Below are 27126 nucleotides of genomic sequence, written 5' to 3'. Positions count from 1 at the left end.
TGTTTTGCTGATGATGTCAAAGTTATGGGGACTGTAGAAAATGAAGAACAAGCAAAGCAGCTGCAAGAGGATCTAGATCATATTACGGAGTGGGCTGATAAATAGGGTATGGCTGTTAATGTTGGGATATGTCAAGTGCTACATTTAGGGTATAGAAATAAGTGTACAAATTATTATTTGCAAGGTTCAGTCATTAGTCAGGCAGACAAAGTTACTGATCTGGGGGTCTTAATTAGTCAGTATTTAAAGTTTAGCCAACAGAGCAGCATTGCTAGTAACAAGGCCAATAAGATTCTTGGGTTTATCAATAGATCTATTTCAAACAAATCTAAAGAAGTTCTTCTGCCCTTATACAGAAGTTTGGTAAGACCTCATTTGGAGTATGCTGTTCAGTTTTGGTCTCCTTATCTTAAGAAAGACATAAGGCGAGCTACAAGGCTAATAAATGGACTTTCTCACTTAGACTATGATTCCAGGCTTAGAAGGCTAAAAATGTACAGTCTCGAGCAAAGAAGAGACCGAGGGGACATGATTCAGTTGTTTAAATTTATTAAAATGAAAGATGTTACGAGGCTGAAGTTTAGCACTGAAAACAGGACAAGGGATCATTGTTTTAAGCTATTTAAATCTCAGGCTAACATGGATGTTAGGAAAAATTATTATTTTAGTTGGGTAGTGGAACCTGGGAACAGTTTACCGGAAGAGGTGGTAATGAGCAAGGGAGTAGATAGTTTTAAGAGGGCCATTAATCTTCACTGGGGATTGTAAATTGACTAGGACCAGTCTAGCTGGGCCCAGAGCCTGTTGCTGGTCGTCACTTTTGTATTTGTATTTACGTTAGGTAGCAGTTTATAGGAGGTCCCGGTTTCAAATGGTTATTAAAAATTAAGAGATGGTATATAATTAGTTAGGTATTAAAATAATTCATCGTATATTAATTAAAATTAGTGTTTCTTTTATATTTGGGTGTTTAGTTTAGTTGATTTTTGTACTGGAATTGTAAAATAAATTTGAATTATACGTTTGGGTAGGAAATCGTATGTAAGTATGACCTATTATTTTTTACTTTTTAGTTCCCCTTTGTTTTTTGAAGTCGGTTCTTTTTTATTTGAAAATAATTTATTCTTTTATTGACTTTTCAAATCAGCAAGTTTTCCTGCCGCACTTTGTATCTTTTTTTCTTTTTGAGAAAAGTTTATAAATATTAAAAAAAGGAAAAAAAACAGAAACATCTTAACATTTATAATTTATCAAAAGGTTAAATTCAACATAATTTCTCGTAAGTTATGTAAAGTTATAAATTAAGCTACGTAAAATTATAAAATAATATTTACATTTTTTTGAAACAGAAAATAAAAAGTTACAAGGTTGTTTAAGATTTGGCGATTTTGGATATCGTAAATTTGAAAATGACTTGCATCGTTATCGTTATGTACCTTGATCTTTAAAACAATTTGTTTGGCTCAAATCATCTATATGTTTCGGAAAATTGTTACTGTAGGGAATGTGGGACAAAGTGAAATGGGAAAATATTTTCAGTTTGCAGAGCCACCTATCTAGCAATATGTTAACTATGTTCTTAAACATGTATTTGATTCCAGTCAAACAATAAATTGTTTAAAGATCAAGGTATATATTTATAAAAGTGCTTTTCAAAATTTGCTACCTATGTGTAATATTTTTTGATTCATCGAAAATATTTTTTGTTATTTTAAAATGATAAAGCTTTTGTAATTAACATTTTAAATATCAAGAGCGATCTACGAAGGGCAGGTCCAAAACATTTTTGAGGAGGGGGCTGTTGCTGTTTTTTTCCTCACCTCTTACTACCTCTGATTCACACTTGTTGGGGGAGCGGCGGGGGGGGGGGGGAGATGCCACACCATTTTCATTTAAAACAACTAAATTATAAAGATTTAGCCAAGGAGGGCCCCGAACTTATTTATGTCCTTTTCCGTTGATACAGTTACTCTAAAATTGCGTTTTGAACTTCAAATGCATTTCAGAATTCCAAAGACTTTGCATAATAAATTTATCTTCAAAAGATAATTTTGCTATGTTACTAAATACATTCCAATCCTATGAATGGTTTTTCTTCAAGTATGAAACTAATTTCCAATACAAGACCTTTCTCAAGATCAACATCAAAACCTTTTTTTTTTTTTCTTACTGCTAATGTAGTTTAAGAATGTGTTGCTTTGTTTAATGCAAGTTAATGCTTATAGTGCATGACATCTTAGGATGGTGGATAGCAAGAGAAAAATTCTTCTCTGTTTCCTGTTGAGTGGCGCCATATTGAAAATTCAAAGCACTCATTTAAAAGGTAATATCAGTTTGAATTTGTTTATCATTTCAATGTTTCATTCATGCAAAAACAAAACTTATGCGCAGTCGAGTTATGTTAATTCAGAGGTCAAAGTGAATGCAAAACATCGAAAATTTAGGATTTGTTTTTAATAGATTAAATGTTCATCAATCAAGGATTATTTGCTGGGTGAAAAGAATGGTTATGTCAATTTTGTAAACTTATTTCGTTCAAAAAATATGGGTAACACTCAAGTAATTAAGTCAAGGGGGGGAAGCGGAAAGTATATAATTTCCTTCAAGTGATATTGGAGTTGAGCAATCCTTGATCATTATTCTAATAGCTTAAAAATCTTTTTATTGTTATCATTGTTATTCCAATACTTCAGACATTGACACGGAAGTAATGGTCATTTTTGAAAGTTTACCTGATAAACGACCATTGTAGTAATGGTCTTTACACATTTCAACAATAACTAGCTTAACCATCGATAGATAGTGCCATCAGTTATAGTCACCCCTACTATTTAGACAGGAGGCTGAAGGGGAGAGAAATTTTCTGCAGTCTCTTGTGCCTTTAATAACTGTCCAACATCCGACTACAGAGCTTTCGGGTTCACAGTACCCACGTACTCTACAGGTACTATAACGTACTGTCAAGTACTACAACTATCACGGACTTCACATGAGTGTTTAAGGCAACTTGACAACGAGCATCAAATCATCCGAGACCAATGTCCGCACGAGAGACTTCACAGCCGCAAAGCAAAACTTTAGTGGCAGATCAGACTCTTTGACTCAGAGCAGGAACCCGAGCAACTCCTGTTTCAGTACCCCTAGAGGTATTAAATTGGAATGGGACTTTGGAAAACTTTTTCCCGCCTCATTGTAGATAGAATGGTATAAATACCTATTCTGGATTTTGCAAAACGTACACAGAACTTCCTTTCACTACCGCCACGAAATTAGTTTGTTATAATCATCCGATAAACCAGCGGTTAAAATGAGAGTTATCCTTAGTTCGAGAAAGTAAAAGTTGTCTAAAAGCATCAGGACTGCGTAAATTTTAATTTCAGCAAAAGGATTCATATTTAAATATAAATTTTTGTTTTGTATTACGCTTCAGCTTTTATAAAAAGTTACCTGTAAAATGAGTTTCGCCAATAAATTTAAGTAATTTTAAATGACTTACATCACTGTCATTCTATAGTTACGATGGGTTTACTGAAGTAAAATCAAGTTAGACCCAAAGACTGTTATGAATTAAGATTAGGCTTCCTGATTGAAAATTCTGGCTGCTGGTACAATCCGCGGCATTGAAATTGACGTACATTACTCTCATTCACACCTGAACATCACTTCAAGTTAATGGATAATTTTTGCGCTGTATTTTAGTACATTTTTGCACAGCTTGTGCACTACATTGAGGAACTACAAAGGAACCTTAATCAGCGTTTAACTCAGATATCAGTCTTACACCTTTGGTTGAAACTTGTACGTATGAACCATGCAATGAAGTATTTTGTTGTTTTAGTTCAATACATCATACTATTGAACGAATATTGTTGCTATAGTAAAATTTGTCTTTTTCCTGGTAGCACAAGTTTTTTAAGTATGCGACGAGGAGTAAAAATCAAAACATATAGTCTGCAAGACAAAGGGACATAAGATTAATCGTAAAATCCAAGAAATACTTTAAAATAAGATGTTACATGCAACCGGTGAACTATTTCATAGAAAATAATTATTAAATAAAAACAAAAAACCCGACTGCGTAATAACCAAAAAAAAAACTAAAAAGAAAAATGTATAAGCCCAGTAGTTTAGAATGCAATTAAGTACTACTGAATAACAGCACCATTGAAATAGTTTTATATTCGTACACAAATAAGACATATCATAAATTCAAAAACAGAATAGAAGGATCAACAGTCGGGGCCCATTCAAATTTTACGGGGTTCCTTGATTGAAAAGGGAATGGGCCCCGACTGTTGATCCTTCTATTCTGTTTTTGAATTTATGATATGTCTTATTTGTGTACGAATATAAAACTATTTCAATGGTGCAGTTATTCAGCAGTACTTAATAGCATTCTTAACTACTGGGCTTATACATTTTTCTTTTTAGTTTTTTTGGTTTTTACGCAGTCGGGTTTTTTGTTTTTATTTAATAATTGTTTTTATTTTACACTTTTTAGTTAATTTTCATTGGCTTAGTCATTATGATTATAAGACTCGCAATCTTGTCCTTTCATTGAGAGAGTTTGTATCATGAGGTTTATTAAGTAACTTGCGGTGGTTTAAACTACAGATAATTAGTCCCTCTAGGGACCTAACTCGGCTTAAAGCTACGTGTGCTTGACCTTTAGCAAAAATGCGAGAACTAAGTCAACCACAGCACAGCTATATAAACTGTATAACTCATGATGACGCGAGCTAGCAAACATCGTCAGTCAAATCTTTCTCGCAAAACTAAAAAAGCCTGTCGCGAAAGTACACGTAGCGAAACTCAGTCCCCTGAATCACGACAAAAACAAATGAGGGTAAAGTACATTCGGAGCGAGGGCCTGCATTTGCCTCACACTGGGTCGCACGCAAGTAGTGAGCGACACAGCGACTGCGTGCGACACGATCCCGAACTAACAAAATGGCAACTGGTTGTTGATATGGAGAGTTTTGAGTACTGTCATGTGTTTAGTGACACTCCCAAGGTTAAGACAAATCTATTGACGTAAGAATTACCAAAATTTACCAAGGCGTTTAGCCTGTAGAACGCTACATAGAAACGGACATACATACATAGACTGATAAACACACTACCCTCCTTTGCGTCGCGCACGCGCAGTCGGGTAAAAATACGGTACAAATCTTCATTAGCTTACATGTTAAAAAAATTTCTTTAAAAATTAAGTTTTTTTCGCATTTTCGGATTGCCAACTAAGTAATAGTCGACACTGTTAAAAATTCAGGGAACTTTTATGGTGAATATGATTGTGAAATGTGGTGTTTACAGTACAGAAAAAATGAACAGTTAATTGTACTGAAAAATGTTAGCGATTGCAGCGTCAATTGATACACCACGTAACTTACACTGCGAAGCACATAAACCGCCTTTCCCCTTGCTCGATGTGTCCCAACTGGTACGGTTGTCAGCAAAACCGCCTGCCTATAGGAAGGTCCCGAGCTCGAACCTGCTGCTCGCATGTTGCGTTGTTTAACTCTTGTTGATTCTACCGTAAAATTTTACAGTATTGTACGGTAAAAGTTACTAGAAACATGGATGGCAGTAACTTTTACCACAAAATTTTGGAATTCTTTCCACAGTGTACAGATATTCTCAAGAATCAGCGTCGCGTTGTTTCTGCTACCAGGGTCTCTTTAATTAACACCTTTTCCGTACATCTAGTTGAGTATGCTTCTTTTTAATTTTTCTTTGTAGACCAAATACGGAAAGACGTGTGTAGTCCACCACAGAATGCATGTGCCCTGGCTGATCATGTTGACAGAATCATAGTCGAAATGAGGAACGTGACCCCTGACAAGTTTATTTTGGAGTTAGAACAACAAGCGAGTAGGGTTATGCCCCTTCAGAGAATAACCAGTGGTTACATCCTCGGTATTACGACTCTGGGAAGAGAAGGACTGGTGGACTTGCAGTGCCCTGCGCCATTGCAAGAACCCGGAGTTCTACGACTGACGTTGTCGACGAACAACATGACAGTCGTTCACAATTGGAGGAGGTTGCTGTTGTTTGCATTTAAGGGAGAAGCCATCGTGAAGATTGGAGACTTTGCAGCCGATGTGAAAGTTATGTTTGACAGGTGGGTTTTATCTGCACTTTCTTAGAAAATGTTTAATTGATTTTGAAATAATCGGAATGAAACTTTAAAAACATGCATACATGATTATCCCTGAAAGTGTTGTAAACTTAGAAGAGAACATAAAAAGCTAGTTAATGTATAAAATGCAATTATTTTCTCTTCGAAATTTTACTTTCTGTTTTTACCACTTTGACAAGGGTCTTCTGTTTTAAGTACTTTGACAAGGATCTTTTGTTTTTAAACTTTGACAAGGAACTTCTGTTTTTTGCTATTTTGACAAGGATTTTTGGCTTCTTTTCCCTCGACAAGGATCTCGTTTTTGCTATTGTACTTGGACATGTCTTCTGTTTTTACTTACTTGACACGGAACATCTGTTCTTTCTTCTTTGACGAAAGTATTCTCTTTTTATTACTTTGACAAGGACCTTCTGTTCTTTTTATTTTGAGAAAGGATCTTCCGGTTTTACTTCTTTGACAAGAATCTGATGTTTTTAGTAGTTTGATGATGATTTTTTGTTTTAAAGACTAAGACAAATATCTTCTGTTTTTATTCATTTGACAAGGATCTTCTGTTTTAAATAGTTTGGAAAGGGTTTTTTGTTTTTCTGGTTTGACAAGAAAAAATGGTTTTTACTATTTTGACAAGGATCTACCTAGACAGGCATTTCATTTTTAATACTTTGACAATGATCTTCTGTTTTTACTTTTTTTCAAGGATCTTCTATTCTTTCTACGTTGACAAGTATATTCTCTTTTTACTTGTTTGACAATCTTTTAAAGTGTCCGAGTTTAAGTTTCGTAATTTTGAGATAAATCCAGGAATATGGATGCCAGATTTTGGGATGAATTATGTAAACAAATTCAAAATAATTTATCATTATTACTGTGTATGTTTTTAGTAACGGACCAAACTGTTGATTTAACATTAACTTTGGAAACTAACTACTTATATAATAATGAATGATACATCTAATAAATGCATTTCAAACAACTTTATCAAAGCGCATTCATAACTTTCGAACGACGTCACTTATAAAATCCTCAAACGTGAAATAAAAATTTATCGTTCGGTAACCCCCACAACGTTGCCATTCCAACTAAAGTCTAGCAATTTTGGACTTTTTAACACTAACTGATTAACAGATTGTATTCATAGAGAATGAAGAAAAATTTAATTTAAAAAATACTTTATACTTTTACAGAATTTCGAAAAATGAAAAAATTAGAGACTTTTGCCCTGCTTTTAGAATAATAAATGTTTTACTTTAATGACTGTACTAAACATCGAACGAAAATTTAGAGCACAAAGTTCAAAGAGCGTAAATTGCAGAAGTATTTGTGTTCAATAAATTCAAAATTCTGTTGTTTTCTGTTTCTGTTGTGATCTTAATTTCAAACTTTCCATTAAATTGTTAGGGGGGAAATCTTATGTGTTTTCTTTTTTTCCCCAGATTGATGGCAGATCCCCCTGAAATAACATCATTAGAAATAACGAGGTTGACAATCACAGAAGTTCTAAATTCTGGAAGTTTCTCTTCATTTCTAAATTACTTCAACACTTTTTCAGCGAACATTTTCAAAGAAACCATTAAATCCAAAATTAAATCTGCATTAAAACCTCTCTTCAACAAGCTAATTAAGGAATTTTATGCTTAAACGAATTTATTTCAGTGGTTTATATAAAAACAGTTCTTATAAAAGGGTTCAAATGCATGCAAGTACAAGTGCTCGAACTTCTCGTACTTAATTATATTTAGCTTCATATAAAAGTTCTGCTCACTTTCCATATAATTTGCATTCTAAATGCAATCTATATTTTACACCAGGCTGCGGCCCATAGGCTTAATATTGTACCAACCAATTCTGATTTCCTCGTTAAATCAGGGCTCGATATAAGCAAGTTCGATTGTTATAATATGAAGTTGTTTGATTATTTGTAATCGAAATACATGCATTTATACGAATGAAATAAACATAACTAGAATACAAGGTGTGAATTACTTTCTTCCACAATACCATGACAGCAAACATACAAGAATCAAACATAATCAAGAAGTTTGTTTAATCAAGATGGACATTTAAAATTGGAGATATATACACACATTTGTACAAATCAACAGTTTACAAGAAAAAGTGCATGGAACCATTAACTCACAAGTTAATACTAAAAATAAAAATAATGCAAATTTTAATTGTTTGAGAAACTGTCCCACGAACGTCAAAATCTGCTACATTAGGCCTCTGCAATTAACGACCCGCGGTGACTCGTTTCAAAATTTTTCAATAGCTGAAAATATTTAGAGCTCCAAGAAAATAAAAATATAATAATAATTTAAAAATAGTTCACATTTAAAATGTCCGTAAAATGAATTATTTTGATTAATTTGTACGGTGTGCATATATATATGAAGACAAAATATGTATATAGATTTTTGCAAATGATAGTATTGAAAATTTCATTAGGAAAGAAGATTTTCCTTTATTTGTGTTTGATTTTTTTTATTTTTTTCAACCATGAGCTACAAAATTTTTAGCTTGAACCTGAATTTACCGATATTTTATACATTTTCTGAAACGATTTCATAAATCAATTTTAAAATAAGTGTAAAATACACTTTTTAGTTATTAATATCAACTTTTATTTTTTAGGAATGTTTCTAAGGAACATCCTTTTTTTTCCAATTTGTCGTACGTAATTCCAATGATGCGTTCTGGAATTTTAATTGACTTAATTTTTTACACTTGTGATCAGTATCGAAAATCGGTTAATTATTTTTATTGAAAATTGCTTACTTCAATTATTGCATTTTCAGTTTAAAATCAGAATCGGTTATTGTATTAAGGTCATTCAGCAATTTACAATGCGTAACTTTTAAGCGAGGAACATAATACTTCTGTAGTTTTAGTTTTAATTATGATTAAACCGGAAATCAGGTGATTGGTGCAAACACTTTTTTTTTTTTTTTTTTTCAGTTTCTCTGTCCCGTGCTTCAAACAGTTTTAATAGGAGCTCTATTGTGGCTCTTATCTTCATCGATGATATTCGATTATCATCAGGCTAGTCGTTTCGAATTTCCCAGAGAACGGGTGCAAAGGATTTATCACCAATGTATATTGTATTGGAAAACAGCAAAACGCTCGCCCACCATTTATTCATCAAAACCAGGTGGTAAACGCACCTCCTGACCCTTTAACTGACGAGCCAATTTACCATCTGCATTTATCTATGACTGTTATGTTTATTATTTTTGATTTCTTTGGTGTATGATTTATGAACTTATACTGTCAATGGTCTTAAGTTCTGAGGCTCCATTCGAGGTGGCTTCATCCGATCGGCGAGTCTGCGCATGCTCCTTGATGCACAGCCAAGGTAGCTTCTTTTGGAGCTCCATCCGGTATTTGGGGTGGCTAATGGCATAAACGAAAGGATCGAAGCATGCAGAAGCTTTCAGAGTCATCGCAGGAATCATGGACAGCAGTGGTGTGATCATGCGGTCTTTAGGGTCAGAGAAGCTTGCGATGAATGCAACCGTGATGTAAGGTATCCAGCTGAACAGGAACAGCAATATGAGACCGAACGCTGTCTTCGCTATCTTCACTTCTGCTGACGAATTGTTGAGAGCCTGGTTCGATCGAATGCTGTCCACGTTCATTTTCCTAGCCTGTTGGTTGGGAAGATGTAATGCATATTTAAATTTCTATTGACTTGTGCATTGAGAAAATACACAATAAATAAGTACAGTTTAAAATCAAATTCGTTACATTGTCAGCGAACAAAACCAAAGGGCAGATCAAATTTGCAAGGTGTGTTCACAAAGTTTCAAGACTGGTCTGAGAATACAGAATTTGCTGAACACTTTTGTACAGCGGTTATAACCGAATGCCCGTACAACACAGGTTCGTGAAAAAAAATCATAAAAAATTATACATGCTTGCTTTGCTATTTTATATTTCTCTGCAGTACCAAAGAAGTTGGTTATTTGATTTAAACTGTTTTATCGTCTCTTTCGTACTATTGCTTTTGAGGAACGTGGGGTTTGAAAAATATCGTCATTCGTATCCATGGCTTCAAAACAGTTCGAAGTTTTTCTGCACTTTGGAAGCCAAGTATGTCGAGGGCTGTTTAACTTCAAATTCTTCATATTTGTTGTTATATGGTCGCTTTCATTTTCTCTCTCTCTCTCTCTCTTGATTTTCAGCTACTATATATCCTCAGAAATGACACCATTCTCTTCAACAAATGTATAATTTTTAAATACTGCTCTACTCCACGAATTTAAAAAAAAAAAGGGCAGTGCCATCACTTGTTCTCATGATTCACGTCTTATCTGTAACTTTCGGTTAAATTCAAAATGTTAATGGAATTTTTCCAAAAACAGAATAATCTTTTCTGGGGAGGAAATCAACAGACCTTTTATAAATTACAAAAATATTGCTCGCTTTAAGCAGGATTCGCTCGTTAAAAGCGAGTTTTGTTCCTTTATGCTTAACATTGTACTTCCAGGGAGCCTATGAACAATGGAAAAAAAGCTGGGAGCGATCTGTGTTGATACCCAATGGTCGTATTTCGAAGATTTTTAGTTCGCTGTACAAAAACCTTTAGTAAATTTTGTATTCTCAGACAAGTCTTGTATTTAGTCAAATTTCTGTGACACATGCAGCGAAATTTACTTAAAGCTACATTTTTGTACCTTTGTGCAACTAAAAATAAAACAGTAAAAGCAGCAACTTTGAACCAGAGAACTAAAATTTAAAAACTCTCCATTTTTATTTCACAGAACCACAGGACTTCTATAGTTTATCATAATGCAAAGAATTTTGCACAGTAGGATGAGAGTTTGCAACAACTTCAAATCAGCATGTAAAAGCAGCTATCAAGCATTTGAAACGGAACAACTTTGAAACGGAAATATGAAGTTCGTTCTTGTGGCACCTAGGGCTCCGCCCTAGTAATGTTATAGGTAGAATTTCCCCGAAGGGAGTAGTGGCTGTTATTGGCCGAATTTGGCCGGTGAGTGAGTCCTTGGCGAGATCCCGCAATGTCGAATGAAGCCATCGGAATATACAATATGTGTTCACGTTCAGTGTTGCCAACTTATTTTGTAAAATAAAAGGAAGAAAACTGATATTATGACCTATCACACACAGGGCAGCATGAGGCCTACTACAGTTTCGTTTGAAATCAAACGAACTAAAAAATATCAAGTGGTATACAGTTAACCCAAATAGTAGCCTTAAATGATTGTTAGTCTGATGTTGAATGAATGCATTTTGAAATGATGAAAATGACTGTTCCTTACCTGTTCCTTGATTTTTATTTCATGGTTCCTGACAGCCAAAAATATGTTGAAATAGCAAATCATCACAAGGCTAATCGGGACAAGCCATCCAAAGAACCAAGTGGCAACGATGTACGATCTTCCGTTGAAGTCATGAAGAAAAAAATCGGCTGCACAGCTGGTGAGGAATCCTTCGGGCACGAAGCGACTCCAAATATGGAAGGCGGGAAGCAGTGCAAACGGTGAGACGTAGATATAGATGAATACGAGCACTGCAATGGCCTTCCCCGTTGTCATCTTCGATGTGCTGAAAGGATGAACGATGACTCGGTATCGATCGTATGAGATGATTGCATTGCAGATTGCGGAAGACAGACCTGAATAGCCTCCCAGGACGCCGTAAAGTGTGCAGCCTGAAAAGAATACAAATGGACAAGTGGTTGAAAAACATTATTGATACTTTAGATTCATTAAAAGCATATTTGTGAAACTTTTATTTTGGCAAGGAAAGAGATTATTACTATTATTATTATTATTATTATTATTATTTTTTGTCTTTCAGTTTTATTTTTAATTTCTCACCTGAGCTTTGCAGATACCAGGGAAAAAACGAAAGCAAACGAATCATGGGCATAATGTGGGCCGTATATTATACTTACTGTTGTTACATATCGTCGTTTCAGAGCAATAGTAAAACATGTAATACCAGAAATAACAATAAGCATACTGTTGTTCTGAGTCGACGATGTAGAAAAACGGAAATCAAGCCATTAATAGCTGTCGGCCTAATACTAGCAAAAGAAACAAGGAACAGAAATGCACTGAACAAGATAAACATGATACACGCACTAACAAAAGAGAAAAGAAGAGGGGTTGAGTTCAGATCTTAAAGTACTCATTCGAGTTCCGTCTGTCCAATATATATAACTTGTGTATTTCACCAAATCTCTGAGTCTCTGAATCTAAGCCTGGGTATTTTAGAAAGATCCACTTTGCAGATTTGACAAGTATTTGAGAGTAGTATACCCATTTTATAAAGATGTTCTGACAAGCAGTCGTAACTATTCTCTAATCTGAATATTGCCACCGATTCCTTACGAGGCCCATAGCAACATGTTTTCTAGCTGTTTTGAATATTTGCCCGCAATTCCTCTATTGACTTTAAAGTTTGGTCTGCCTATTATTGTCTTATATACATAGCTTTTAAGTGAATCTGGAGGAATAGGTTTGTTGTTTTCCTGTCTAAGAGTTCCTCTCTTAGCCAACGATTCTGCTTTTTCGTTGCCGTCGATTCCCACATGCGCAGGAATTCATTGTAAAACGTGTTGTGATTTCGTACAGAATTTCAAGTCTGCTTAAGTTTTAATACGGCTTGAGTTTTCATTGAGTGATTTACGCCAGCAGCCTGAAGGCAAGGGTCAACTAAGAGTCAACTAAGATGTGTCCTCAATGAACAGTTGATTTTTGACATGAGATTTTCTAATTCTACTGAAATAGCAAAGCATCAAAATTTGACATGTAATATCGTACAAGTGCATGAAGGTATACACCAGCTCCGGCGTTATTTTTTCTTATAGAGTCGTCTGTGCAAAACATTCGGGTTCAAAATATTTCTCTTGTAACATTCATAATGAGTTTGTTCAATATTGCTTCAGGTAAATCTTTCCAACCCAAACTTTTGACTTATAGCTAGTTCTCAATGTCCATCTTGTCCAGAGGTCTAACTAGCTACTTGTTACAGTCCATCAGCTTGCTTGCATCCAATTCTTGGAGTAGTTTGTTACAATCTTCTAGGGGAGAGAAATTTGCGGCTTTAAGGAGCTTGATCAGCATTCATTAAGCTCCTCATCATCAGCATTCAACTACTCGAGGGAAAAATGATGCTCTGAAGAAGGGCCCAGAAGAGAGCCCTTCGCCTTATTACTGGAACTCCATTCAATAGCTGCTTTGCAATGCTTTACTTCTAACTTCCAATTGCTACAGAAATTAAGATGCAGGCTGTTGACTGATGCTGTAAAATGAAGGCGTCACAAAGGGACTCTGGATTTTACGCTTACTTTCATCGACCAAAATGGACCTTATTCACGGATTGGCAACGGTCCCATCAGCTGTCCGTCTGCGGGTATTTTGACCAATTACGTAGTGTCAGTAGTGCTAAAAAAACTCGTTTTATTTAAGGATTACTGGACTTCATGCGCATAATGAACATGTTAAGGGCTTAAAAAGACTTACGAATGCATGGAAAATGCCGAGAAACAGGGAAAATAAAAAGAGAATTCGAGTTTTCACCATGTTTCTGATCAGAAACCAAAGAGGCTTAAACCCATGAAAATACGATAATAAAGAGAGTATTTCGTATCAAATGAATCGTTCATCATTCTTTTACAACGTTTCTTAGTTAAAAACGTAAAAAACCTCCCATTTTTAAATAGAAAGAAGAGTTTATAAGCCACACAAAAGCAAGTGTTATTATACGCTGTAGTGCCGGATTTTCGTCTGCTACAGTTCCCACAATGCACTGCAGTGAGGGGTTTTTACCCGCAGTGACGTCAGGTGAATACTGTCCATTTCTCTGTACTTCCTACTTCACTAGTATAGTAGGAAAAATAAAATTCGCGGGATTAATTTTCAAACGAAAGACCTACTGTTAAAAGAGCTATCAACATAATCTATGTTCTTGAGTTAATGAGAAGAACAAAGACTTTTGTATCATGTTATTGCCATTATAACAAAATTGAATTGATTTAGAAGGATGATGATTATAAGATCGAAAAGAACCAAATGGTTTTGCAGTATTTTTTTCTGAGAAAATGCACTAAAAGTATTACCCAAGTTTCCAAATACAGGTCCCAAGTGAAAACAGTTGTAGATGAAAACAGGCGTTTTAACCATCATAAGGAGATCTGATATTGCCAGTCCAATAACAAAAATATTTGCTGGTGTTCTTAAAGCTCTCGACCTAAAAGAAAGTAAAATTTTACTACGTTAGGTCAGTTTTTATGTGCAAAAAATTTACATATTGCCGCAAACTTTGTAAATAAGATAATCTTTTAATGTTTTTATGTTCTTTTGATGTAATCTTGCAAAATTTGGCGAATAAACGCCAAATGTTGCCAAACTTGGCATTGTTTTAAACCTAGTAGATAAATCTATCTCTCACTGAAATGTTGCTTCATTTTCTACCGAGACTTAAAGAGCTGCGCCGATGTCTTGTGTTCGGTCTTAGTGACTAGCGAATTTTGTTGTTAGTTAGCAGTTGAGTTAGAGAGTTGCGAAGCCTATGCAGTGTTTTGTTTCTTAGTGTAATGGTTTCCAAACTTTTTATAACTACGCCCACCTTTTTTATGAAGGGTTTGTTCTGTTTCTTAGTTTTCATTGTGATCCAATTTCCTAAATGCTATCCTGAAGTTACAATTTATTAACTTACAGCCTTAACTAGCACGTACCCCGCATACACTCAGTTAGTCTCTCTGGAACATGAAATACGACCGTAAAAAGAGTTGCTAATTAAAGTACTCACGCAGCAAAGACGTAGATAATTATTCCATTTCCAACGCATGCTACGACCATCAATACAATATACAAGGTGCCAAGTAAATAATGCATAAAGGGTGCAGGTGCTCTAAACTGGCGCCAGTATGGACTGACATAGACATCTTCTGGTGTATTCCATCCGTTGAAACGACTTTCGTAGATCCAAGTTGGCGCATCATCGTACGTAAAGGAGTCGTCATCAGCGGCTGATGAGTTCCACATTGGCCAATGATGCTGCATTAAAATTAACGAATAAATAAGCAAAATGAACAAGTATGCCAAAGCCAAGAAGTTTAGAGATGAAAATAATCAGGGATGTGCAAAGAAATTTTGGGACCCGTCAGAAATTACTTTTACTGCCCCCCTCCTCCCTCCGTATTGTTTAACCCTACGTGTAATTCACCCCTAATTTCCGAAATCTTCAGGCGCGAGCCCGGGCCAATCGATGTCCTCCCCCCACCCGCCCTGTGCATGCCTCTGATAATAATAAAATAGTCCAAAAGTAAGTTCCCCTACATACGATAAGCCCAGGCGTCCTATCCCGCTGAATCAATCGAGACAAAGTTTTAGGTATGCTTTTTTGAAGGTATGCTCTCGAGATTGTGACGAATTCAAACATCGTAGTGCTCGCGGTTACGGTTAGTCAGGGCCCTAGGGGGAGACCCTAGGCCAAACCCCTTTTTCGGGGCCCAATCGTAGTCAAAAGTTACAATTTTAGCCATTGGCTACAACAATTTTAGCCATTTGGGGGCCGCTAAAAAGCAGGAGTCCCTAGGCCACGGCCTATTCAGTAATCAGGTCCTTACAGTGAACCAATTTTGAAATTTGCGCATGGCAACACCTATTTTTTCTAGCGTAAACGTATCAGCCATAGACTAATAATAAGAGTAGACCGAGCTATGGCAACCCTTTTGCTGCTCATAAACCAAACCATGTGACAGGTGGATATCCTAGCAACAGCGGGCGTTAATCGTAGCAGACGATCAACGCCAGCGCGAAATAAAATAAATAGAATTGATGGAACACGGAAGAATGATCTTTTATGAAGTCCGATTTGTAAATTTGTTATTCTAAGTTGTAAATATTTTGTTAATATAGTGAGTTTTTCGTTTAGATAGTATTGTGCATTTTCTTTAGTCAATTTCAATAACTCTCTAAGCAATAAAAGATGCAAGCGACCACGAAGAATCAGCAAACGGTAAGATTTTTACCTACAGTTTCAATTTAAGATACCGATTAGTACATTTTTGCGTTAACGCAAAACGTTTACGCCATTTCGTTCACGCCAACGCTGACAGCTCCAAATGAAATAAAAGTTACCGAAAACTGATCAAAAACTATTACTAATGTCAAAATAATGCAAAACTAAAAGAAAAACAGTTTAATCTCTGTACCTGGAAGTTTTTTTTAATGAAAACACATTGTCTTAAAATACATGTCGAGTGCCAAACTATAGATAATGCTGCCATCTAGCAACCATGCTGCCAAAGTCTTCGCCAAGCCCTTCCACTAGTCACATGATACATCTATGAACCAATTTTCTTCATCAGCAAGAATGAGAAAGCTCGGTCTACTCTTATTATTGGTCTATGGTATCAGCAGTTGCAAAAATGATAACTTTAGGCCTAATTACAGCGTAATAGAGAATTATTTCAGCGAACTTTGCCTTACTTAAAAGGATTGGACAGTAGTAAAAAAACACCACCAATAAAATTATTAAAAAAAAAAAAAAAGATACCACGTGCAAAGCATTGCATGTAAAAAAAAAATAAGAACTTCACAGAATTTCCATTGTCAAGGCGTAGCTCACTTTAACAGAGCCAAACTATTCGCAACTCCAACAAACTATAGGGGGCGCTGCAGTCACTGTCTAATGGTGGATGAAAAAACTAAAACAAACGCACGCTGTAACGTATAAATTGCTTCTAAACTTAGGAGATGACAGATATTTTTGTTCGCATGTATGATTTTTTGTTCTTTATTCATTTGAAAAGTTTTTCAAAGTCTTTTGGTTATTCTGACCCATGTAGAAAGAGATTAGAAATCAAAAAGTATTACGAAAGTAAAAAATTAATGCAGAACACACAGTAAGTTGTTCTGATGCAGCCATTTTCACGATGTTGAATTCGGAATTCATAAATTTTTGGTTCGCTTCGAACGGCATTTTCATTTTGTACCGTTTTTTCTATACATTAGTACATATTAAGTTCAGTTTCGTGACATTTCCGGCATTTGTTGACATTTTTGTCACATAGTGCACATACGTGACAGACTGTCAAGAGTAATGTTTAACACTAAATAATTTATTTCTATGACTATATGATTGGATATCAAAAGAAATCATCATGCATTTAATTCATTCGTCATGGAAATGTTTTAACTGATATGCGAAATCTTGTCAAGATACATTATTCTTTCACACAATTTTAAAACCATAACCCTATAAACAGATAAATAAAGTTGGCGCGATATTTTAGCAATAAAAATTCCTAACTTTTATTTTTTATTGTTCAAATTCTTAACGTTCTTTCTGTATTTTTCAATCTGTTCTGCGATAAATATTTTCAAGAAAATTTATTTGCATACTGTCTATTTCAGTAGGATACTGTAGTAACAAAGGTTATTTAAATCATTTATGTGGAATTAGGTTAAGGAAAAGTGTCCAGTCAATGTTGTTAAGTCCGCTTTTTTTTCATCGAATTGAAAAACTGATATTTATTCAAATTCACTCAGAACAAGTTAAATAAAATGTGTACTCACAGTTTATATCAGATATTTTTGATGTTACGCTGTTGCGAATGACGATTCCAAATGATGAATTACGCAAATAAAAAAAAAAAAAAAAAAAAAAAAAAACACATAACAAACTGTTTGTTTTGCCCAAAATGAACACATGGAACGCAAAGTTTTATTTTTTTCGGCAGTTTTGAAAATATCCGCAAGGTAGCGTATTCGAGCTCTGGAGTTGCGAATAGATTTATTTCCATTTTCTAACAAGAGAACACTTTTATTCCTGCAGCGAAAAGTACATAGAGTGTTATTTAGCTAAAGACGTTCAAGTTACGGGATAACTGCGCTTTCTTATGACGCTTTCACAAAAGAATAATAAATGAGCCGTTGAGAGCAAAAGTGATATTAGACTTTTTTTTTTTTTGTATTGACATCATCAGAAATTAGTTTTAACCTCATTCCACTTCATGCGTAAGTGGTAAGTTTAGGGTAGCGGTTCCCAATCTTTTAAAGGCTCCATGGGCAATATCTGAAAAACTTTCGTTCTTCGTTTTTGTATTTTTGTCATCTATTGTACTTAATCTTCATTGTCAGGGCCTGATCAAGGATTTCGGGGCCCAAACGCATTAGAAGTTTTGGGGCCCTCTCACACATGTATTTTGTGCATAATCTCATATATTATTTCTCTAGCTGGTATTTCTGTCACCACGCAAAATCTTCCTTACTCCTTTATCAAATTTCATAATTTACCTCTCATTTTAAAGCTTATAGTTTTAGGTTCTGATTACAATTTTAAGTATTACTAATAATGTTTATTAACAATTAATACAGTAACTAAAATGTGTTTATGTTTATTTTTCATTTTAGAGCTAGAAAAAAAGATTTATATATCACTAGCACAAATACCAGGCGTTGCCTGGGTGAGTAATAATTGTGAGAAACGATCGCTACTTTCATTCGTTTTCTGTTTTAACTGTAAGAACTTAAAACACCCCGCTTTGATGTGATTCACCCATAAAAGTAAAATAGCAATAAGTATAAAAACCGAAATAGTATTCTGTTAGAAACGAAAACACGACATTTATGCAAGAAAATTTGAAGAATTTCCAAAACATGAAATTTCACTTGTTTATAAAGATTTATCAGTTTTTTGTTATTTGAACAAAGTCTAAAGTTTTTTCTGCATGGCTATTGAAACACAAACGGTTTTAAAAAATGTAGCCGCCCGTAATCCCGCTATACTTGCTTTAGTTGTTTGGGGAATTTTCAATTATTGTGGGTTCTTGGTGCGATTTAAAATGTTAGCAAATTTGCGGTAATTGTTTTGGGATGCCATAGATAATGCTCCCCCTCCCTACTTTGTAAAACTGTCTGTTGCTAATTTTCGTCAAAGAGATATTGTCGCCAAATACTGAGATATTTTTGCTGACCATAAAATGATGCTAAATATTTTCTTCCGAAATAAGTAGAAAAACTTGGCCAGTGTTTGAAATTGTTAACAAAGACGAACTAATGGAAGTTTAAGTGCTGTTCATAGATTTGCCTAATTTAGTTAGCGGATTATTTTACATTTTAACAAAACTTTAAAGATTATTTTAATTGCGATATTTTGGTTGCATGGTGAAATGAAAGCAGAGAAACATTATTACGTAGTCTTTGGCTGCAAAAACAGCGCCAGTTGGAAAGATTGCCTTCCGTTATAATTAGATCGTTATGAATAATTATTACTAGACTGGTGTGCAAAAATTAAGGACGAGACGGTTTTTTCAATATAACTTTGTACAAAATCTTTCCAAATCAACACATTTAATACCGTAAGATCCCCAATACGTAAGGACATGTGTAATGTAAGCAACACTTACTAAAAGCGAAATCAGAGGGATAAAAAGAAGCTTTATTGTAAAAGTAGCATGGAGCGCAATGCGACTGAAGGCCGAAACATCCCTGTGATGGGTGTCCAGCAAGAAACATCCGGTCTTTAGTAGGGGATATGATCTCCCCCGACTGCTAGGCAGGTTTCACAGCGTCTGCCCATGCTGAGAATGAGGGTGTCAATGAGTTGTTGAGGCATTGCTGCCCATTCGTCTTGCAGCGCCAATCGAAGCTCCCGAATCGTTACTGGTGGTAAGGTACGAGCTGCTAAGCGTCTGTCTAGAAAATCCCATACATGCTCGATGGGATTGAGATCCGGAGATCGTGCCGGCCAATCCATACGTTCAATATCCTCACTCTCTAAGAGCTGTTCGGCAGCTACTGTGCAATGACATGGTGCATTGTCGTCCATGAAAAGGAACTGCGGACCCATAACGCCTCTAAAAAGACGCACATATGGAAGAAGAATCTCGTTACAATAACGGGTCCCGTTGACTGAACCTGCGTCGAAGATGTGAAGGTCTGTACGACTACCAAGCATGATGCCTCCCCAAACGAGAACACCGCGACCTCCATACCTGTCCCTTTCAATGATGTTCGAGGGATGATTGCGGCTTCCCCGCTCTCTCCAGATGAGTATTCGATGAGAATCGCTACTCAGACTGAATCTGCTCTCATCTGTCTCTCCAATTCCAATGTTCCCGGCACCACAGAGAACGCCTTCTCCGATGGGCAGGCGTTAGAGGTACACACCGTATAGGGCGTCGTGCAAACAGACCACCACCGTGCAGTCTTCTGACCACGGTAAAACGCGATATCGGTCGTCCAGTCGCCTGTGTCGTGTGTCTAGCGATTTCTCCCGCTGTCTGCCGCCTGTTTCTTCTGGCCTGTAAGACAATATACCGGTCATTTGCGGGTGTGGTTCCTCGTGGACGATCACTACTGAACCCCGGATAGCTGTTCCTGTAGTTTGAAATTGTCTCCAAAGTCGTGAAACGATGCTGTGAGCAATTCATGCTCACTCACAACTCTGCAGCCACACTTGTCACACTGCGGCTTTCCTCCAACTTTCCAATGATTCGACCTCGAGTAAAAGCATCCAGGTGTCGTCTAACAGATTGATTTTTCGCCATTTCTCGCTGAGGCAGCAACTCGGTGTGATTTTAACTGCTATACGGCGTGCAATATCTTTGCCAGAAATACTGATCTTACACCAACAACATGCTTTCTACTACTCAGACACTCCCCCATTACGTCTGCCTGCATATCTGCGCATGTGCTACCGTACATCACCTTACTTAATCTCCTGATTGGTCTTTCTGTCCGCTCTGCCTCTTCGTTCAGCTGATATGCTAATTTTTCGACTTCGTCCTTAATTTTTGCACACCAGTGTGTGTTCTTATTTCTATGAAATTAATATAAATATTTAGTAATTGATTTCCAATTGTATGTTTGATGCAAACTCGTTTGTAAGTGTAAGTAATAAACTTACACATATTTTGAAAAGACTCTTTCTCTCAGAATAAAAAAAGATAGGTTTTTCTTTTTATATCTTAAAGCCCAATTGGTTAAAATCTCTTTATGATTGAGAAAAATGGATGTATACTTGAAATCAGCGCATCCAGTAGAATAAAATTCACTCAATACCGTACAATCACTTTTTCATGACCCAAATTTTGCAGGCCTGTGTAATTTTTGCCAATAAACACTTTCTGTTTTCCAACTGTTGCTAAAATCAACTGTCAAAATTACATGAAATTTACTGTTTTCCATCATAACTGTTTTAAACTGAGTTTTTTAGAAATAAATTATAGCCTATGTTGCTTCCTGATAATGTAGCTATCTATGGTGAAAAAAGTGTTAATATCGGTCCAGTAGTTTTGAAGTTTACCCCGGACATACATACAGAAGTAGCCATTTATGTATAAATATGAGGATACAATTCCTAAGAAAGCAATAAACTTCATGCTTGCTCCAGAGAAGTCTTAATTCAAAATTTTCATTATGATTACTATTAACCCTCCTTTCGAACTTTTTTTTTTCTTTCAAAATCGGTCCACCCGTTTAGGCGCTAGAGTGCCACAGACAGACACACAGATACACAGACACGTCAAACTTATAACCCCCTTCCTTTGTGTGTCGGGTTGAATGAAACTCATTGCGTTCATATTACAGCATTTATATGTGCATATATTTCTGGTTTCTGTGTTCAGTTTTCATATTCAATTCTTGTAATAATATGCTGCTAATAAAGATTTTTTGAAGATTTTGACTGTGACTTTTTCCACTGTAAACATATTTTTAATTTTTATTATTCATTTGTTTCTTTATTTATGTGTTTTATTTATTTTTATTTATTTATTTACTTATTTATTTTGTAAATGTTGGTTTAAAAATTTGTTCTAAAAAAGTGTTTAATGCAAATTTGCGGGGGTTTTTTTTTAATGAATAAAAATTGTATAGAATTTTTTATACATTGTAAGAAAATTAAGGAAGAAAAGGGGTACAAAATAATACTTCAACTATTGTGTTTATTTTATTATCTAGCAGAATATTATTACAAGAAGTGAACATGAAAACTCAAGAAAAAAAAATAGCATTTATTTCTGACAGATTAAAGTTTTTACGTTTAAGAATTGCTGCAGTTGATTACTCCGTTTTTATAAAAGTTACTTGAAAAGAAAATTTATGTGAAAGTAAGTTTATTTCATTTATAAAAGTCACTTTCATATTCATAAAAATTATTTCACAAATTTTTTCATTGTTAATATCATTGGAAAAAAAATAACGGTAGGGTCTAGTGAGGTAAAGTAATCATAAAATCCAAGTTTTTCAATGTAGGTAGATATTAAATACAAGAATTTCTTTGAAAAGATATAATTGTTTTGTTATTTTTTCCATTACATTAATAAAGAACACGTTGGATTGATTTTAAAGAAGAAAAAAATGATTTAAATAGTATTATGACATTTTCTTTTTCAATTGAATCCGGGTGGAGTAAAGTGGTCATAAATTTTTTTTTTATGTACTCAGAACACCTAGTTCTTTTATAGCACTGACTTTATTCAAATAAATTACAAACTTATGATGTTCAATTATGGTTCAAAGTTGGTTTACCAAGAGATTATGTATTTGACTTCTTAATTAAATCAATATCATCAGGGAAGATGAGAAAATTTCCAATGCTTTATTTTTTTAGGAATATATATAATGTTAGCATCTGAATAGAGTGGCTAAATTACCAAAATAATGTAATCAGAAATTATTACGGGCAAAGAGAGTTTCAAAAATATTTCTTTCCTGAAAAAACAAAGCGAAAAAAAAATCAGGGTGTATCTAATAACTCAATGTATTCGAAATAACTTCTAGTTCTAATCTTCTATTTTTTTATCGATACTTAACAAAAGTGTTTTTGGAGCATTAATTATTCCACTGGAACAAGTTGAAAGCTGTAATTAGTGCTAAGACTTCCACGAATATTATAGAAATACAGGTCAGATCTCGATAAAAGTCACTTCGCTATAAGGTCAACTTTTCTTAAGTCCCTGTTCATTCAATGGGAATAATATGTTATGGATTATCGGGATACATGGTCGGGTCTTAAATACTGAAATCGCTTATAAGGTCACTTTTGTCGGGCTTTGATTGGTTGATTTCACTGATACATAGATTAAATTTCAAGAATATTTCATGGTATATGATGTTTTATCAAAAAAAAAAAACTCTCCTACTAACGTAATATAAAGTGCATGGAATGTTGTAGAAAGTAGGGGTTATAGTAGAAATTAGAGACGTTTCAGGTCATAAATGTGATAAAAAATTTATTTTAAGCCATGAAAGAGCAGAAAATCTTCAGAAAACATTCAGAAAAAATATTGCACATGAAATTAAAGAAAAAACAGGACAGTCCAAAATTGTGGATCATTTTGCATAAAATAAACTGCACATTTGTACTTTAACTGAGCATATTTGTAAACAACTTTATTCTGAATTAAAATTAAGATAGAAAACAACACTACAAATTTTTAAATTTCTCATTTGTCCAGTAATTCTAATTGCTACAACTCAACTAAAAATCATAAATTATTATTAAGTCAGCATTTTTGAAGGTATTTAAGTAAAAAATACATACTACTATTATGATAATGTTTATTTGTTGACAAATGCATATGAGTCGGTTATAAGGTCACTCCGCTTATAAGGTCATTGAGAAATCCGAGGGATGACCTGATATCGAGGACTGACTGTGTAAATTTGCACTAATTCAATCTTTACATTGTATTTAAGCTCAGTTGTATTCAATCCCGTTCACCTTGAAACAGTACATGTTTAATAAAATTAATCTATCTGCCTGATAAGTTAAGATTAAGTGATTTTAAATGAAGGATATATATTAAGCCTAACCTTCGACCACTCCCCCCCCCCCCTCTTACTTGAGTTGTTCTAAAAATGAATCTAGCTTAGCTTTTAATGCAGACGTGTTCTTGAGAAGTGTGGAATACTTCTAGCACAGTAAATCTCATGAAAGTTCTAATCGACAAAATTTTACTGAGAAGAGAAGTTAAAAGAGGCACTCAGATTTAAAAAAAAAATTATAAACAAACAAAACGACTTTTTTCACTAAATAAAGCATTGTCAGTATTAAAATTTTTAATTTAAAATTTAATTCATTCATGTTAAAATCTTTAATGCACATTTTATCTCCATTCCTCTATTTCTTTCAACGTTATGGCCTTTTATTTGACGTACAACCCCTCTACCTACTCACCACTTTACCCCACCAGGTTTTAATGAATCGTATTGGTTTTTTTGAGCAATCATATTGCTTATTATTCTCATTTGACTGTTTTGAATTCCTATGATTTTATCTTCTCCCGCCTCCCTCTGCTAGCACCATCGCCGGATCGCCTCACGATGCTGTTCCTCTTGCGAAAACCGTCTCCAGGTTGCGTCCATATCCTACGTACACACACACGCATACATACAAGCACCTACAAACTTGCACACCTACACACAAACACCCACTCCTACATACACACACACATACACACTCTCATGCCTGCACACAAACAGAAACACACACGCCTACATGCACATACACACTCGTGATTGCAAAAAAAAAAAAAAAAAAAAAAACATAATTTGAATTACAGATGTCAAAATTCAAATTAATTTTTTTTTTGAGCAATCACGATTGCTTATTGCTTTCATTTGACTGTTTTGATGTCCTATGTTTTTATTTTCCCACCAGCACCCTCTGCAGCACCACCGTCGACCGGCCGCCTCACGATGCTGCTCCTCTAGCGAAAACCGTCTCCAGGTTGCATCCATATCCTACACACACGCGCATACATACACACCTACATACACAAGCACATACACACACGCATACATACAGACACCTACACATACACACACACAAACACATACACACAACTACCCACACATTCGTGCCTGCACACAGACACAAACACATATGCCTACATACACATATCCCTCCCCCACGCACACAAACACTCATACACACAACTACCCACACACTCATGCCTGCACACAGACACAAACACACATGCCTACACACACATACACAAACACACATGCCTACACACACATACACATACCCAATACACACAAACACACATACGCCCGCACACAAACACACACGCCTACATACACACACACACACTCGTGATCGCGAAAAACATAATTTGAATTCCAGATGTCAAAGTACAAATTATTATTATTATTATTATTATTATTATTTTGTTGAGCATTCACGATTGCTTTTTGTTCTCACTTGACGGTTTTGAATTCCTATGATTTTATTTTCCCCCCGCCTCCCTCTGCTAGCACCACCGCCGGCCGGCCTCACGATGCTGCTCCTCTAGCGAAAACCTTCACCAGGTTGCGTTCATATCCTACACTTACACGCATACATACACGCATCTACACACACACACACACACACATACACACACGCCTACATACAGGCACCTACACATACACACAATTACCCAAACACTCATGCCTGCACACAGACACAAACACACATGCCTACACACACATGCACATACCCCCCCACACAAACACACATGTCTACATACACATACCCCCCACACACAAACAAACATACCCCCCCCCCCACACACACAAACACGCACGCCTGCATACAGACACACACTCGTGATTGCGAATTCAAGATGTCAAACTTCAAATTATTATTATTTTTTTAATAATTCAACAAAGCATGAAGGAAGCTCCAAAGAATAAATCATCAGCACAAAGAAATGAGCGCAATTGTAATATTTAACAATAAACTTCTGTTAAATGTCATGCGGACAGTTAAACGTTTTTAGTACAAGAAATTCTTAAAAAAAGATATGATTTCAGCAGTAATCGTTCATAGTTACCGTATCTAAGCATTTGAAGTTAAATAATAAAATTGCATGCAAAGAACATCCAATCCGAAGGAAATGGCCAAAAAATAGTTTCGTAGAGTTATTCAAAGAAATTAACAACGGATCACGTGACTCGTGTCTGCCAATCACGAAGGCAATAGATTTGAATGATTTGAGTTAAAAGTAAAGCCTTAGGCAAAGTGAAAACAATAAGAAATCTTGATTTCTACTAAAAATTGTTGTGCAGAAAATCAAGTTGTACCAATTTGATTTAAATTGCATTCACATATAGCCAAAAATGTATAAGAGGAATACGATTACTAGTTTGTTTTTTTCGCATAAATTCGTGGTATAAGCTTGTGGAGTTTTCTTCTAAATTATGAAATTTTTAGTGATGAGTCACAATTTATTATTTTATATGCCATCACACACCAACTATACGCACAAACTTTGTGCCAGTGCAATGACAAGAAAGAGCATAAAATTTAGAGTTGAAATAGAAAATGTAATATATTTTTAGAATATTTTTCACTTCTGACGTCAATGATAAATGTGTAAAAATTAAAGAATCAAACGTTTGAAGATTTTATATCACATAATAAAACGAAATGCAAATAAAACGTTAAGTACTAATCCAGTCATTTTCAATTTTCATCTCGCATACAAAAAACGCAATAAAAGACTTACCTTTTTACAGATAATATACTTTTCTACAAGTAATCTTATATAAATATTGTTTATAAATCCCTTGCGTAAAATATTTCATTAAATTTTCTTTTCACAAGTTTCGGCTATTAATTGCTATCCAACGGTAGACCTGCTCTACCAGCTTTACAATTGAGAGCGATGAACTTACACTTTGGCCAGAAAAATGGAAATATTTCTTGCGTTCTAAAGTTGCATGTGATAGAACGCACTAATAGAGTTAGTTTTGCTGAGCGTTGAATTTTGCCCACTGGATTTGGGGACAGGAGGAAGCCTTATCGAGGCACCTCACACGCGAGCCAGTGTCACACTCTCGCAAGGTATGGAGCATGTTTTTCGAACTGTGAAACCAGCGCTTAACCCTTTCAAGGGCGCGTCATTAATTTTTGAGAAATCTTAAGAAAAAACACCACAAATGGGTTCATTTGCTCATCTAGATGTACATTTTTCAGTTAAAAAAATTTTTTTCAGAATTTTTTTCACT

General features: G+C 35.2%; 2 protein-coding genes across 3 annotated transcripts in view; one reads left to right on the top strand and one right to left on the bottom strand.

The window, feature by feature from the left end:
* LOC129225590 (uncharacterized) overlaps nt 1–8186 on the top strand; it is a 32859-nt gene extending 24673 nt beyond the window's left edge. The window contains exons 2-4 of the mRNA XM_054860045.1: nt 2226–2323; nt 5743–6124; nt 7576–8186. Coding sequence (XP_054716020.1) covers nt 2242–2323; nt 5743–6124; nt 7576–7780 — 669 coding nt within the window. The 5' untranslated portion in view covers nt 2226–2241 and the 3' untranslated portion in view covers nt 7781–8186. The remainder of the gene's footprint in view (nt 1–2225; nt 2324–5742; nt 6125–7575) is intronic.
* LOC129225588 (opsin Rh3-like) lies at nt 8182–26903 on the bottom strand. 2 transcript variants are annotated; one of them, XM_054860044.1, is made up of 5 exons: nt 26794–26903; nt 14924–15171; nt 14232–14362; nt 11425–11816; nt 8182–9786 (listed from the first exon to the last, which is right to left on the bottom strand). In XM_054860044.1, exons 2-5 carry the CDS (start codon nt 15157–15159, stop codon nt 9394–9396), a joined length of 1152 nt encoding a protein of 383 aa, XP_054716019.1. In that variant the 5' UTR covers nt 15160–15171; nt 26794–26903; the 3' UTR covers nt 8182–9393. The 2 variants fall into 2 exon arrangements, with proteins under 2 accessions (XP_054716019.1, XP_054716018.1); XM_054860043.1 differs by lacking the exon at nt 26794–26903 and adding an exon at nt 26625–26713.
* Nucleotides 26904–27126: the final 223 nt, after the last annotated feature.

This window comes from Uloborus diversus, chromosome 7 (assembly GCF_026930045.1).
Source record: "Uloborus diversus isolate 005 chromosome 7, Udiv.v.3.1, whole genome shotgun sequence".
Taxonomy (NCBI): domain Eukaryota; kingdom Metazoa; phylum Arthropoda; class Arachnida; order Araneae; family Uloboridae; genus Uloborus; species Uloborus diversus.
Note: the sequence above shows the minus strand (reverse complement) of the source record. Positions and strands in the feature narration are given on the sequence as shown.

Excerpts from the sequence above, each read along its gene's own strand:
- LOC129225588 (XM_054860044.1), bottom strand. The coding sequence starts at position 15,159 with ATGTGGAACTCATCAGCCGCTGATGACGACTCCTTTACGTACGATGAT. Across the intron at positions 11,817-14,231 it reads ACCTGTATTTGGAAACTTGG|GCTGCACACTTTACGGCGTC; the intron begins GTAATACTTTTA and ends TATTCTTTTCAG. Across the intron at positions 9,787-11,424 it reads AAATAAAAATCAAGGAACAG|GCTAGGAAAATGAACGTGGA; the intron begins GTAAGGAACAGT and ends CCCAACCAACAG.